Source organism: Pollachius pollachius (genome assembly GCF_949987615.1).
Source record: "Pollachius pollachius genome assembly, chromosome: 14".
NCBI lineage: Eukaryota > Metazoa > Chordata > Actinopteri > Gadiformes > Gadidae > Pollachius > Pollachius pollachius.
In genome coordinates, this window is record NC_136947.1 from 15387147 (window position 1) to 15402449 (window position 15303).

At 48.0% G+C, this 15303-nt stretch overlaps 1 protein-coding gene across 1 annotated transcript; it reads left to right on the forward strand.

The window, feature by feature from the left end:
* Positions 1–156: 156 nt before the first annotated feature.
* Positions 157–5005, forward strand: gata6 (GATA binding protein 6; the record flags this gene model as incomplete). Its single annotated transcript, XM_079750277.1, has 7 exons — positions 157–221; positions 940–1898; positions 2386–2552; positions 3166–3291; positions 3451–3538; positions 3660–3757; positions 4847–5005. Exons 2-7 carry the CDS (start codon positions 995–997, stop codon positions 5003–5005), a joined length of 1542 nt encoding a protein of 513 aa, XP_079606403.1. The 5' UTR covers positions 157–221; positions 940–994.
* Between the last annotated feature and the right edge of the window lie 10298 nt (positions 5006–15303).

Here is a 15303-nt window from a genome sequence, read left to right on the forward strand (position 1 = left end):
CCTCATCCCGATGGGCTTCAGGGCTGAGCTGAGGCTGGCCCCCCCAGCAGCGTTCTGATTGGTCCGCAGGGCTGATCGCCTCTCCGGCCGCCAGAAGCGCCTCCTCTCAAAAGCCTCGCTAGAGCCTCCCGACGTTTTCATTATCTCCTGGAGCTACGACTGCACACTATTGCAAACTTTTTTTTTAAACTCGCGACCCCATGGAGCCATAGAACTAACAGGTACGTGTTGGGTCGGGATACAGCTCCAACTTTATAACTTTAAAACTCTCTCCTCTCCACGCTGTCCCGCCGGCGGACTGGTCAACATCTGTCCTGCGGTCCAGCGGCGGAGTACCTAAATCATTTAGGGGTATTGTTTTATCACTAGCCCTCCTTTGGGTCTTATCTGTTATGAGCCTTATCATGAGGCTATCTCTTTGCTTCCAAGACATATTGCGTTGTGTTTCCTATCACCGGCGGTGTGTGTTTTGGGTGTAATTATGAGGCGGTCGGAGCAGGGAGGACGTGGATGGTGCGTTAGAAAGCGCTTTACTGCACTTTATTTAGTTTTGTGGTACCGAGTCAATGATAAATCGTTTGCCATTCCCCTCTCGGGGGGAAGAAAACTGGGACCCTGTGTATCTATATATTCTTACTGGTATTTTTAAACTTTAGAGTGGATATTTGTTTCTAAATGAACCAATCAAAGTGTGCTTCCATGGGGAACGGGTCCCGGCTGGGACTGTGTGGGACGATAGTTGAGGATGATGATGATGATGCATTTAGTTTGGTATGTTAACCTCGGTTTGATCTATCTGTCGCTCTCATTCGCAATAACACTCAAAGATCGGCATCTCTGGAGTGGGTTCATCTTTTTTGCCTTGAAGTATCCCCCCCCCCCCCAATCGTGACGCTTTTAACGCTTTTTTTTAAAATTTTTATTCATTCCTTTCCCCAGGGGAAACTGAGCCCTCACTATTTCTAACATCACGGTGTATCAGCACTGCCCCTGGATGGAGCTGGGTGACAACAGCTGGTCCATGGTCAAGCGAGAAGTCAGCAGCCCCGGGTCCCCGCCGGCTGAGCACAGCTACCTGCACTCTCAGGACAGCAGGGGGGAGGCGCACCCCTCCACCGAGGACCTGCGCTCCCCCGCCGCCCCGCAGCCGCCCAGCGAGCTGGACGTGGCGCTGGGACACCGGCACCGCTCCGAGGGCCGATCACTACACTCCTACGTCCACTTCGGCCACCACCACCACCACCACCACCACCACGCCAACGGCCTCGCCGCCTCGGAGGACCTCCCGCTGTTCACGGACTTAGACCAGGGCAACAAGCTGGTGCTGTCGGGCGGAGGGCCTAAGACGGGCCTGCTCGTGGACCCGGCCGACATGTATCAGACACTCGCCATCGCGGCGGCCCAGAGCCAAACCGGATACGACATCTCCTCCAACGGTTACATGCACTCCAACCCCAACTCCCCGGTGTACGTGCCCAGCTCCCGGGTGGGTCCCATGATCCCCAGCCTGTCGTACCTACAGGCCGGCGGCTCGAGTCAGCCGAGCCACGCCGTGGCCAGCCACTCTGTGTGGTCGCAGTCGACCCCCGAGAGCCCGTCGTACTCCACGGGGAGCCCGCACGCGTCCAATCGGTTCCACTACTCCCCGAGTCCGCCCATTAACAACGGCGTGTCCCGGGACAGCGGCTACGCCAACCCGCTGAACGTGGGCGGCCGGGACCAGTACGGCCTGTCCCGCGCCCTGCCCGGATCCTACCCCAGCCCCTACTCGCACTACGTTGCTCCGCAGCCGTCCCAGCTGTCCTCCCCGTGGCCCGGGGGGCCCTTCGACAACCCCATGCTGCACACGCTGCAGAACAGGGGCTCCGCGACGTCTCTAATACGAGGACCCAACGGAGGTATGGAGCTTTTTATTTCGATTTAATTATATTCATTATTTTTTTATTAAATTGTCCGCTGTGGAAAGTCTGGAACTGCAGGGCCTTTTAGTTCAAGCGTAATGTAGACATAAATAGAGCAAATATAGACCTACGTTCATATTGGGTGCATTACTGTGGTGTGTATTGTTATAATCTATTACAACTTAATGTTAATGAATGCATGTATTTAGAACTCTAGTCATTGCACACAAAAAATAATTAGAATAACCTAGATACTTCGTTTTCTGTCAAACTGCCATTTTTCATTTCTATTCAGCCTCCAATAAAGTCAGGAGAAAATATATCAAAAACAAATCTCCCTGATGCAAAAACAGAACTACTAATGTATATCTGATTAGAATATCTATCACTTCCATCGTACAATCTGGTAAGGATGAATTCACAAACCCTGAGGTGCCTGATGTGTACTATTTTAATTAATTCCTGTTTTTTTGTGTGATTTCAGAGAGTTTCGACGACATGGGAGAAGGCCGGGAGTGTGTGAACTGCGGCTCCATCTCCACGCCGCTATGGAGACGCGACGGCACCGGACACTTTCTGTGCAACGCCTGCGGCCTGTACAGCAAGATGAACGGCCTCAGCCGACCCTTAATCAAACCACAGAAACGGATGGTAAGCCCCATCCCAGCTCGATAGACCACCTCAATGTCCTACCTCATCACCTCAAAGCGTGCGGGGGTTGAGGGTAATCGCTTAAAATATGCAGGCCTGTATTCGGGCTGGAATCATCGTTATTACTCGTTTCCATTTCCCAATTCATTAACAAAACAAATTTGTTTTCGTGTAGAATTAAAGTTTTCCTAACAGGCTTGGAAGTTCCCATTAGGATGGCCCTCGTTCAGAATAATGTTGACCTGGCACAAGGGGGGTTTCTTGGATGTGGGTATTTTCCTGGCGCCTTTACGCACAACAATGCGCAGCTCTTAGGCCGGCCTGAGCTCCCTGATAAAACAGCCCTTAGAAATAATCACACTTACGGTTGTGTTAAATGGCCTTAGCCTACTGTTACGTAACTAAGTATTATTGTTAGGAACTTCGGGGAAAGATAACCGAACGAAACCCAAATTAAAGCCATCGCTTTCTTCCTAAATGATTTAAAGAGCTTTTGGGTCGCAGCCAACGATCCCATTAGTCAGTAGGCCTGAGACGTCCCGGGGTATCACTGCCTTCCTCGCAGTGGTTCTGCCCGAATCCATCTTTATGTTCTGCTTATTCTTCTCCCCAGTCCTCCTCCAGGAGAATCGGGCTTTCGTGCGCAAACTGCCAGACGAGCACGACCACCCTGTGGCGGAGGAACGCGGAGGGAGAGCCGGTGTGCAACGCCTGCGGACTATACACCAAGTTACACGGCGTGAGTGCAGAGCTTCCGCCACATATGTTTTTTTATCAGTTATGAGGACGAACACACGTCAATTAAAAAAATGCATTGCTATATTTGATAGTTGAATACAATTTTGTATATTTTTATTTTATATAATTTTCAACCAGTATTTTGTATTGTATTCTACAGGTGCCTCGGCCCCTCGCCATGAAGAAAGAAGGGATACAGACGAGGAAAAGAAAACCCAAAACCTTGAATAAATCAAAGGGTTCATCCTGTAAGCATTTCATTTAATGTTACATTTCAAAAGAACATCGAGTTGTTCGCCAGCGCCGAGGTTTTATATTTTGCAACCACCTGAACGACAGACTGACCTTTCTTGTGTTTTATCCTTTCAGCCAATAACAGCACGGTGCCCATGACCCCCACCTCCACTTCCTCCTCCAACTCCGAGGACTGCTCCAAGAACAACTCGCCGTCCACCCAGGTGTCAGGGGTAAGATCGGCTCTTATTAGATCGGTTTGATATGCAGGCCCACTCTATTACAAATATCGAATATTTGCGCCAATTAATACGATTTGATTATTTGACTTGTCTTAACTCACTCAACAGCCACAAGCACTCACCTTTTTATTTTATTTGTTTGTCCACTCAAAACATAAATAATTACTTAAAAAAAAGGTACATATATTTATAATCCCACTAAATTTATGTATTTATAGATATAAATATATTCATATACACATGGCAATATTATTGCCATCATTGCAATATAAATATATATATATATATATATATATATAAATTTGAAATGATTGTTAAAAACAAGATCCATGGGAACAGTGTTCACCATGGGGATGGATGTACCGAATGCTATTGATGATAACTCTGAACTGTAGCTCCACACCAATGTTTTCAGTCCCGGGTTAGCACAAACAACTCTGTAGTCTCTGAACCCCATTCCCTTAATCACGGAATAACCACCCCTCACCGTGTACTAATACCCAGCCTGTACTCATACACAGCGTGTATTCTAATACCCAGCGTGTACCAATACCCAGCGTCTCCTAATACCCAGCGTGTACTAATACCCAGCGTCTCCTAATACCCAGCGTGTACCAATACCCAGCATGTACTAATACCCAGCGTGTCCTAATACCCAGCGTGTACTAATACCCAGCGTGTACTAATGCCCAGCGTCTCCTAATACCCAGCGTGTACTAATACCCAGCGTGTACTAATACCCAGCGTGTCCTAATACCCAGCGTGTCCTAATACCCAGCGTGTACTAATACCCAGCGTCTCCTAATACCCAGCGTGTACCAATACCCAGCGTGTACTAATACCCAGCGTGTCCTAATACCCAGCGTGCCCTAATACCCAGCGTGTCCTAATACCCAGCGTCTCCTAATACCCAGCGTGTACTAATACCCAGCGTGTACTAATACCCAGCGTGTCCTAATACCCAGCGTCTCCTAATACCCAGCGTGTACTAATACCCAGCGTGTCCTAATACCCAGCGTGTACTAATACCCAGCGTGTGCTGTAACCTTGGTAACATCCTCCCCCCCTTTGGTCTCTCAGGTGAGCTCCTCAGTGCTGTCGGGCTCCAGTGATGTGTCCCTCTCCGGGGGGAAGTACCCGGGCCAGGAGAGCCTGTACACCAGCGTGGGTCTGTCCGGGCCCTCCGACGTGGCCTCCTCCGTGAGAGGCGAGCCCTGGTGCCCCATGGCCCTGGCCTGAGCCCCCACCCCCGCCCCCCTCCCCCGCGTCTCTGCTGGGGGTCTGGGGAGGGGCAGCGATAGGGTGGGGTGTTCGAGGGCATCAAAAGCGTTGCCGTACCCCACCCCCCCCGATAAAGCCCATAGCCCCCAACACCCCCCGCCGACCTCTGGGCGGAGAAGAGAAAGCCGCAGGGGAGGGGGTGGTGGTCCTTCATGGGGAGGGGCTGGTGGTCCTTCATGGGTGACCTTCATCACACACCTGCCACCACCCAACCCTATCAACCCCTCCCCCCCTGCTCCTCCTCCTGCTGCCGATCCTCCGCTTCCTCCTCCACCCGGGACTCAAGAGTGGAATATCTGGGGATTGTATTCGTCCAGAATGTTGTGGAGAACTGCGCTACGTCACGCGTGGGGCCCCTATGACAATGTTTTTGGACAGAAGCCACGCAGGTGATATTTGTTCTACCCCGGGGACGTCCAGTGGACGGTTTCTGGACCTCTCCATGTTCGATCTATCGTTCTTCTCTTCTATGACGCAGAGTCAACTCTCAGTTCCGCATCGAAAGACCACTTTGTGACTTTTCTAATGGATTTCCCACTCTGGAGAAGAAACCAAAACGAAACGATAAAAACGAGAAAAATTTAATTGGATGGAATGACCGGTGCTCGGAGAGGCATGACACTAACCTCAAAGGAAATTCAGATTTTTATTTTGTATTTTATTTTTCTGCAACTGGAATCAAACTACAAAAAACCGAGACAACTTTCCATGAATCAAAGTATTTATAAATCTTCCATTGTTAAATATGTGGCAATGATTGTTAATAAAGATATAATTATAGCGTAGAAGTAAAAAAAAAAAACAGTTTGAATGTCTTTTTTCTTTTTCTTTTTTTGATGAGTGGTTATTAGAACAATCTTTTTTTTATCTGCCCATTTACCGCTAATAGCTCTTACGTTATCTGGCTGAAACCAGTTTTGGTCTACACAGGGTATTGAAGACTAGGGCAATCAATGTCATTTCGTCTCGTTGTGTAATTGTTTGCTGAAAAGAGCCGCTTATGAAATCTAGAAAAGTTTTGATATTCAAACATTGTGGACTCTTGGGAAATATGAAGGTACTTTTTTCAAATTTATTAGTCGTCTGTTTGTAACTGGTGAAAGTGTGTAGAAGAGGAGGGGAGTTGAAAAACACAAACACACACAAACACCACACAAACAAACACACACACACACACCAACAAACACAAACACACAAAAACACACAAACTAAATCAGACTAAGATTAATGCACCTAAATCTTCTTCATACCTGGGCATTTTGTTACACTTAATACTTGTAATAGTGGACAGTATTACACCATTTAAGTGAAAACAAGTTCAAAGCTAACTCATGTTCTGTTATTTAGACTATGTTTATGCAATTGAAACAGCTTTTTACAATCAAAGAATCATCAGTCCATACTGATAGTAAACATCTCATGAATAATCCCCCACCCCATCATAAAAAAGAAAAAAAAGAAAAGAACCAAAGATTTCAGGCCTGTTGATAACCATGGAAACTCACAAAAGCTGTTTGAATGGCTGCTTTAGAGCAAAGTGACTGGCGGCCAAGGTAGGCCCATAGCAATATGTGTGAAGGTTAAATGTATTGGGGCTGTAATGTCATGTGTTGGCTAGTCTGTAACGGGAGGAGTGTTGCCTTTCGAAGAGCTGTTATGAAACTGGTGTATAGAAATGCATTTTACAATTGTGTCATCCATATAGGGCCCTGCCATTTTCCTGGACTTATTTATTTGTATTAAACATAAGGTTTATTTTAGCTTTGAATTGTGTTGTATTGCTTTTTTGTTTTGTTTTCAGACAGTTAAAAAAATAGTTTATTTAAATTGTTTCTAATAAATCATTCTGGTGACACAAGCGATTTTTAAACCGCCATCCTCTATTTTAAATAAGTTATTTATCCTTTTTTGTAGAAGTTGCCATGGACTATTTCTGTTTAAGACAAATGCATACATTCTCAACGCTCCAGCTAAGGCTGGCCTGGTTCAACTGAGGGCTTTTTCTTCTTCACCAGAGGAAAGTGAGCAAAGCAAAAACAACAGATCTTATCAGCTAATATGTGAAGAGGATTTCCTATGTATTTTCAAATAATTAACTGTGGCCGGCGTTGCTAAGAACATCAGACATCTGATATATTTATCCAGAGACGTTGGGAGGTACAGATTTAAACGAGTCGGGATTAAGTTGTAAATTGACTTGGAGTGTGTTGCTTCTTCCCTCTTGCTTCCAGTAAATCAGCCCCTTGTACTTCCACGCAGACCAGCCCTAGTCAGGTGCTTCACTGCAGGACGGCGGACCCTAGCCCCTCGTCCCTTCAGGAAGGAAGGACCACCTCTCCTGGGTCCCCAATGAGCCGTCCGGGCCAAGCACCTGCCCCAGTGTTCAGTGTGTTGGAGCGCAACGTGACCTCTTGAGTACTGCCGTCACTAGATGAAATTGAGATTTTCAGAGACGGTGAGATTTATGTGCGGGGATTAGCCTTATCTGCCTGCTCTTTGACATCTTGAGTTAGCCGAGTTTATTGAGTGTTGAGGAATGTACCAGGCTCCACAGAGAGAGAGAGCCAGGCTCACCGTTCAGAGTTCAGCGAGCTCTTGTTGCTTGTTGTGCCCCTGTGTGCCTTGAGAGGGAGAGAGAGAGAGAGAGAGAGAAAGAGAGAGGTAATGGATGAGTTTATTTGAATGTGACCTGGAATTTGTGTGTGTGTATGTGTGTGTGTGTGAGTGAGCGAGAGATAGAGAGTGTATGTCTGTGTGTGCCTGCTTGTCTGTGAGTGTGTATGTGTGTGTGTGTGTGTGTGTGTGTGTGTGTGTAAGAGTGTCTGTTTGCGTGAGTGAGAGAGAGAGTGTGTGTGTGTGTGTGTTTGTGTGTGTCTGTGTTTGGGTGTATGTGTATGTGTGTGTGTGTTTGTGTGTGAGTGAGCGAGAGCGAGAGTGTGTGTGTGTGTGTGTGAGTGTGGGTTTGTGCTTGTGTGCGAGTGTGTGTGTTAATATTGTCGTTATTCTTGCTCTCATTATCGAAAACCGTTATCCGTTATGGCCACCCCTGTCCACAGGTCAGCGGTTGGTGATTGTGTAGTGTGCGTGTTGTGTCAAAGTGTGTCCCCGCCCCACGAGGGTTCGTCTTTACGACTCTGATGTCGGTTCAGAAAGCTCCTGCCGCCATTTTGTGCCGGTAAACATTACAACAGAACTTGGCAAAATCAAGGTGTATCCGAGCAAGAGGAACTCCAAACCCCCCTCTGGGACAATTGAAGCACCTAATGCTTTAAACTTTATAGGCATGAGCAAATATTTATCAGCTTTGGGGATATTTATGGCACAGCGCTAGCTTTGCTTTTCAGTATCCATAGTGCTGCGAGGGAGGACTTATAAACACAACATCACAGAGTTCCTCCCTCCCTCCCTCCTCCTCCTCCTCTTCCCCCTCCTCCCCCTCCTCCTCCTCTCCCCTTGCCGCTGGAATAGATGTTCAACGGGGTCAAGGGTCACCAGCGCAACAGTGTTCACACACATTAAGAGGTCACCGAGAGACGAATCGTGCGCTCCCCAGTGATGTATAATGTGGAGGTGAGCCGGCAGTATATGTTTCAGCTTGGTTCGTTGCAACCAAAGAAGAAGAGTAAGAATAGGGTCCCAAAGTGCAGTTATGACTAGACGAGTAGAGGAAAGGACATGTTTTCAACAGGGGAGATCAGGGTAGAAAATGGGGGTCAGTGCAAAAAGATGTAGATAACCATTCCGTCCAACACAGAGAGAGAGAGAGAGAGAGAGACACAGACCAGAACAACAACAAAAAAAAGTTTATTTCCTCGAGGCCGCCAAGTTAAACAACACGGAATGGCCAGGCCAGGCAATCTGGCTCTCTGCCTGCCTGCCCTGGCTGGCTGGCTGGCTGGATGGCTGACTGACTGGGGACAAACTACAGGCCTGGCGGCTGTTTGGCCAACGGGCAGCAGAGCAGTAGCAGAAAAAGCAGAACCCAGCAGCACAGTGGGTCTCCCAGGAGGGATAACGTTGATCTTTCCACAGTGGCTTTCAAACCACAGCAGCGCCGGCATTGCTGGACCTGACTTCCGGAAGAGATGGGATCACTGACTCAGCTCTGCAGACGGCTGACAGGAAGTTCACCAGCAGCCATATAGCAGCGAGTGCAGTTCAACCGGAGTGGCAACAGATTGTTTTCTTTGCTAGGCAAGAAGGTGTGTTTTTATGCCTGGCGGCAGTTGTCTCGTGACATAGTCCCTGGAAAGCAAAAAGGGCTTAAGACTTGTTGACTCAGATTTGTGTTCAATCAAACGATTTCATTGCACTTATCACAAAGATGATAATGCCGTAATGACCTCACAAGCCTGTAAGGTATCCCCTCCCCCACACCACCAGTCAACAATAACCAACTCACTCACAGGAAACTAGTCAACACAGGGGATGTTATAACACACCTCCCTTTAGCACTGAGGATGTGATTTAGCGTACACACATATTCAGCAAAGTTAGATGACAATTCCAAACATGGATCAGAAGAGATGTCCGTATTCAATGTTACAGATTAATGTTACTATATATTGTAAATCAGATTTATTAAGAGGCAGCTTCTATTTCTGTTAGTCTGGCTCATCACTGGGAGTGTCTTCCTTGAAGCATGGGAGTCAAGAGTTATAGAAATGGGTGGAGCTATGATCTGTGATCCCGTGATATCTGATCCGTGTGTGTATTTAGGTAAATGCTTGCGTGGAAACACGTGTCTCTGCATGTGTGTGTGTGTGTGTGTGTGTGTGTGTGTGTGTGTGTTTGTGACACTGTGTGACTGGGATGTGTGCGTGAATGTGTGTGTGCTTCAGCATGTGTGTATGTGTGTGCATGCATGTGTCTGTGCTCTTACAGGTACGTACATTTGCTCACACATATGTGTGTTTGTGTGTGCAGGTGTATGTTTGCATGCATGTGTGTGTGCCCAGTGTGTTTGTGTTTATGTGTGTATGTATGTATGTGTGTGTGTGTGTGTGTATGTGTGTGTGTCCTTATGTATGTGTGTATGTGTGTGTGCTTATGTATGCGTATGTGTGTGTGTGTGTGTGTGTGTGTGTGTGTGTGTGTCCTTATGTATGTGTGGGTATGTGTGTGTGCTTATGTATGTGTATGTGTGTGTGTGTGTGTGTGTGTGTGTGTGTGTGTGTGTGTGTGTGTGTGCGTGCTCCTACACGTGCATGGAAGATAAAGCCAGGAAGGCGTAGGGGAAGAGTCTTTCTTGGAGCAGAAGTGCTCAGGAGCTCAGAGCAGAGAACAGAGGCTCTCGTTCTGGGGAATAGAGAGAACTTAAAAAACATTTACAGCTGAAAAACCTCCACCTCTTGACCCGACGGGAGCGTGGAGCTACATCACTGTCTGGGCCACGTAGCCCCGGTGCGCTCGCGGCGCTGTGCGGGACATCGTCTTCTATCAGCAGGCGGTACATGCTCACATGAAAGAGGTGGGGATGATGCAGTAGCTTTATTATAATGCCGGGGTCTATTTATGGGGCTCCGTGTTGAAGGTGTACGCATGGCGCTTGGCTCGGTGCCTCTGTGTGATTTAAATAACGGCTCTCCTGAGGACAGGAGTGTGAGTGCTGCTGACACAGATCTCCGGCTGTGGCCAGACTGAAGCGTTTAAAATAAAGGCCAACTTCATTTATATCGGGAGGTGGATGACACCACCGGTACTTTTAACCATCCATTGGTTTTACTGTACTAAGGAATAGTTTGGCAATGTAGGTATGTTATGTGAGATTGCATATCAATGGGCCAGAATAAACAAGGCTTAGAGGCTCATATAGCAGATATGCTCAGACCAACACATCTTTAATCAAGAGCTGAGCATAGCTTAGTCTTGTTATTTTTTTCTTTAGAGCTGTCTCTATATATATCCAACTTTATTTCTAAGAAATTCACAGATTGTCTATTTTCTTTTGTTGTCTTTCCTAAACATCTATGCCAGCGTTGTGTCCCGTGCACGTAGACGGGGAAATGTAAAAGAACACAATGTGAGTATCAGCCACACGGAATTTGATTATCAAATCAGTCTCTCCACAACAATGAGAGATTTGTCAAAGAGAGGCTATGCTTCCCCTGTTTAATGAGAGATGTGGCCCACACTCCTCTTCCATGAGCCAGCTCCGGGCCCTGAGCGCGCTGAGGCCGGTAAATCATGTAGGCCTAACTCATTGAGAGTGTCTATAGGAGGAGGGCTCTGAGATCCAGCGGGGTTCACAGCGGGGTTACGGGGACGCTGTCTCCTCACCGCCGCTGGCCCAGAGTCAGCTCTGTGTCCAAGGCATCTTGAATTAAAGTCAGCTGCTATCCCGTGTGTGGGAACCCAAGCTCGCAGCCAATTGCAATACTTCCCGGAATATATTTCTGTAAGAGCCGCGAGTCATTTTTCTAAAGAAAACAAAGTGGATCGGTGGGGAGCTTGTTTTAACCAATTAAACGTGTCAACAAGCAACATGCTAATTGTTTTCTCTACTTCCAAGGCAGATTCTAGGCTGATGACGTACTGTCCATCCTGATTCTGAAATGCCGTTTAATGATTCCAGATCACGTGTTTCATGAAAGTCTGCGTCATATGAGATATTCTGTTATGTTAACTTATTGCTATATTAAGTTAATCTAGTTTGTCAGACTGAAGGTCAACATTTTAATAAGAGAGGCAAGAGAAACCAGGTGAGATACATTGAGATCATATGTCTTTATGGCACTGTTACATTAAACAGTGTTTTTTTGTGATATGTGTGTGTTTGCATGGAGTGGGTGTGTGCGTCATCGTTCCTGTGTGTAAGGGGGTGTGTACACATGCTTGGCATTGCACACACACACACACACACACACACACACACACACCAATACTCTCTTGTCTTCTTCTTTTCCCATGAAAAGCTCAGATCCTCAGGTAGGGGCGCTCAGGGCTCTAGTGCCACATCTCCGGTCTACTTCAGCAGGATCCCCTCCAGGGGAGCATCATCGGCTGAGTCTCCCGGGTCCAGTGGGCGAGGACGTCTGCTGGGACTCCAACCGGCTCCTCCTCGCTTACCCAGAATGCACCGCAGCGTCCCAGACTTCATGGCCGTGCTCGCTCATGGCGAGGTATGCCTGTGTAAACATCATTTGGCTCCGTGAAGGCTCGCAATGCCATAAATTTTCCTCTTTGTTTCAGATAGCCAGGGAGCTACAAAGAGGGCTGTTGGGGGAGCATGCTGGAAGTCCCAGGCTAGGAGGAGACGCTCTTGGTGGAGTCCAGTCCAGTGGGCGGCTCAGGGAGCCAGCCCTGGACTGCTGATTGGCTGGCTTTCCTCTGAGACCTCTTATTACGGGTTAGCCTGATAACAAAGCGAACAAGCAGGAGATACGTCAAGGCTGACGCATGGCAAGCTCCCAAACTATAGATAGGAGCGCTCACCAAAAATAACCAGAGTGAGGAGGAGAGATAGGATCTTCTGTGTTTCATTACGTTTGTGTGCATACATTTTTACAGGATCAAACATTCAGAATCAGAGGAATGGATTCTCAGAAGTCAGTTGTGTTTTCTGTTATTTATATAGAGTGAAATAAATACAATGATACATTTAGCTTAAAGCTACATTTAGCATGAGAATGCATTCTGAATTAGCCTGTTCACAGTGGAACGGTGGTCCTTGGCATCTCAACCACAGAATCTTTCCTTCTGCGCTGACCATCAGGGACCTTTTGGCTCGGCCAACCAATCAATTACATCCCATGACTTTAAAACTTCCTGTTTTCCCCCCTGTCCTTAATTAAGGCCAATCTGGCCCCGGCCGCACCAAAGAGAGGAAACAGCCAAAATTTCAGCGCATTCAACTACTTTTTAGCCGCCACAGATTGCATCGGCCCAGCGTTGTTACGCAGAGTCAACAGCGTTTGATCGTTAGGGGAAATTGTGTCCGTCATTTCTTCCTGTTTGGCCCCAAAAATGTGGGAATCAGAGCCGCTCCCCTCCTGAGGTAGCAGGCATGGGCTACAGAGTACGTGGGCCCGGGCAGGTTCTCAGACAGGCCCGTCTCACATCCATCACCACCGTGTTTATTATTTCTATTATTATACTGGTACAGTCACCTATTCTGAGACGGGGAGAGAGAGAGAGAGAGAGAGAGAGAGAGAGAGAGAGAGAGAGAGAGAGAGAGAGGGAGAGAGTGGATGAGGGGGGGGGAGAGAGAGAGAGAGAGAGAGAGAGAGGATAGGGGGGGAGAGAGAGAGAGAGGGAGAGAGTGGATGGGGGGGGAGAGAGAGAGAGAGAGAGAGGAAAAAGGGGGGGAGAGAGAGAGAGAGAGAGAGAGAGCAGATGACGGAGAGAGAGAGAGAGTAATAAAGAGACAGATATAGACAGAGAGAGAGTGGGAGAGAAAAAGTGGTGAGGGAAAAGAGTGAGTGTGTGGGGGAGAGAGAGTGAGAGTGGTTAAGAGACGTAGAGAGAGAGCGGGAGAGAGAGAGAAAGACTGATTTATGCCTTCACTGTTTCTCTTTCCTGTCCTCATTTATGAAAACAAAATTCCAGTGAATTCCTGGAGTAGCATTTGTCACAGCGGCGGGCCAGCACTGGGACGCAAGCTGCCCAGCACAGCACTTCCTCGTGTACGATATCACACGTGCACGCTCTGCCGACTTTCCCAATTGACGGGAAAAAAGATTTCAAGGAACTGACCTTTACAGGCAGACGCTCCCATTAGATCCAAACCCCCCCCCCCCCCTGCCCCATCGGTCACCACCACGACGACCACCACCCCCACCTCTCTCTCTCTCTCTCTGCCTCTCTCTCTCTCTCTGCCTCTGCCTCTCTCTCTCTCTCTCTGCCTCTCTCTCTCTGCCTCTTTCTCTCTCTCTCTGCCTCTCTCTCTCTCTCTGCCTCTCTCTCTCTGCCTCTCTCTCTCTCTGCCTATCTCTCTCTCTCTCTGCCTCTCTCTCTCTACCTCTCTCTCTCTCTCTCTGCCTATCTCTCTCTCTCTCTGCCTCTCTCTCTCTCTCTCTCTCTCTGCCTCTCTCTTTTTCTCTCTCTCTCTCTCTCTGCCTCTCTTTCTCTCTCTCTCTCTGCCTCTCTCTCTCTCTCTGCCTCTCTCTCTCTGCCTCTCTCTCTCTCTGCCTATCTCTCTCTCTCTCTGCCTCTCTCTCTCTCTCTGCCTCTCTCTCTCTGCCTCTCTCTCTCTCTCTCTGCCTATCTCTCTCTCTCTCTGCCTCTCTCTCTCTCTCTCTCTCTCTGCCTCTCTCTCTCTCTCTCTCTCTCTCTCTCTGCCTCTCTCTCTCTCTCTGCCTCTCTCTCTCTGCCTCTCTCTCTCTCTCTCTGCCTATCTCTCTCTCTCTCTGCCTCTCTCTCTCTCTCTCTCTCTGCCTCTCTCTTTTTCTCTCTCTCTCTCTCTCTCTGCCTCTCTTTCTCTCTCTCTCTCTGCCTCTCTCTCTCTCTCTGCCTCTCTCTCTCTGCCTCTCTCTCTCTCTGCCTATCTCTCTCTCTCTCTGCCTCTCTCTCTCTCTCTGCCTCTCTCTCTCTGCCTCTCTCTCTCTCTCTCTGCCTATCTCTCTCTCTCTCTGCCTCTCTCTCTCTCTCTCTCTCTGCCTCTCTCTCTCTCTCTCTCTCTCTCTCTCTCTCTCTCTCTCTCTCTCTCTCTCTGACCATGCATCTATATGCGAGCGTTGGAAACCTGCGTCCACTCGACCTGTTATCACGCGGGCTCTGTTGTATCCCCTCCGTGGAATACCTGGCAGTGTTTTGAAATGGCGGCCTCCTCAACTCTGAACTGAAACTCACCTTCAAGGCCTCCCTCCATGTTTTTTAATCTTTTTTTTCTCTCTCATGGAAACAGGAAAAAGGTGGAGAAAGGTGGGGAACACTGGCTTAGGAACTAGGAACAAGGTTGTTCATCGGAGGGCGGGGGGGTTCATCGACATTGCTGGAGGGGTGAGGAGGTGATGGTGGGGACAGGGGGGTTTTATAGGGTGATGTTTGGTAGTCAGTGATTCATTCTTCTGATGGGTCATTGCAGACTGATGAATGTTGCTCTATTGTTTGCCGTGGTGGTATCGCTGCCAGACCTCCAAGGGGAATAAACTCTGCCGTGGACGTCGCATTCTCAACATTTAACAGCACAAGAAGAAACTAGGTTTTTATTTGATATCACTTGGGGATCATCCTATTGGGGATCATCCACAGCAGCATTCTGTCTTACCGCAGAAACACAAACATATGAATGTAATTAAGAGTGTAGTCAACCATGC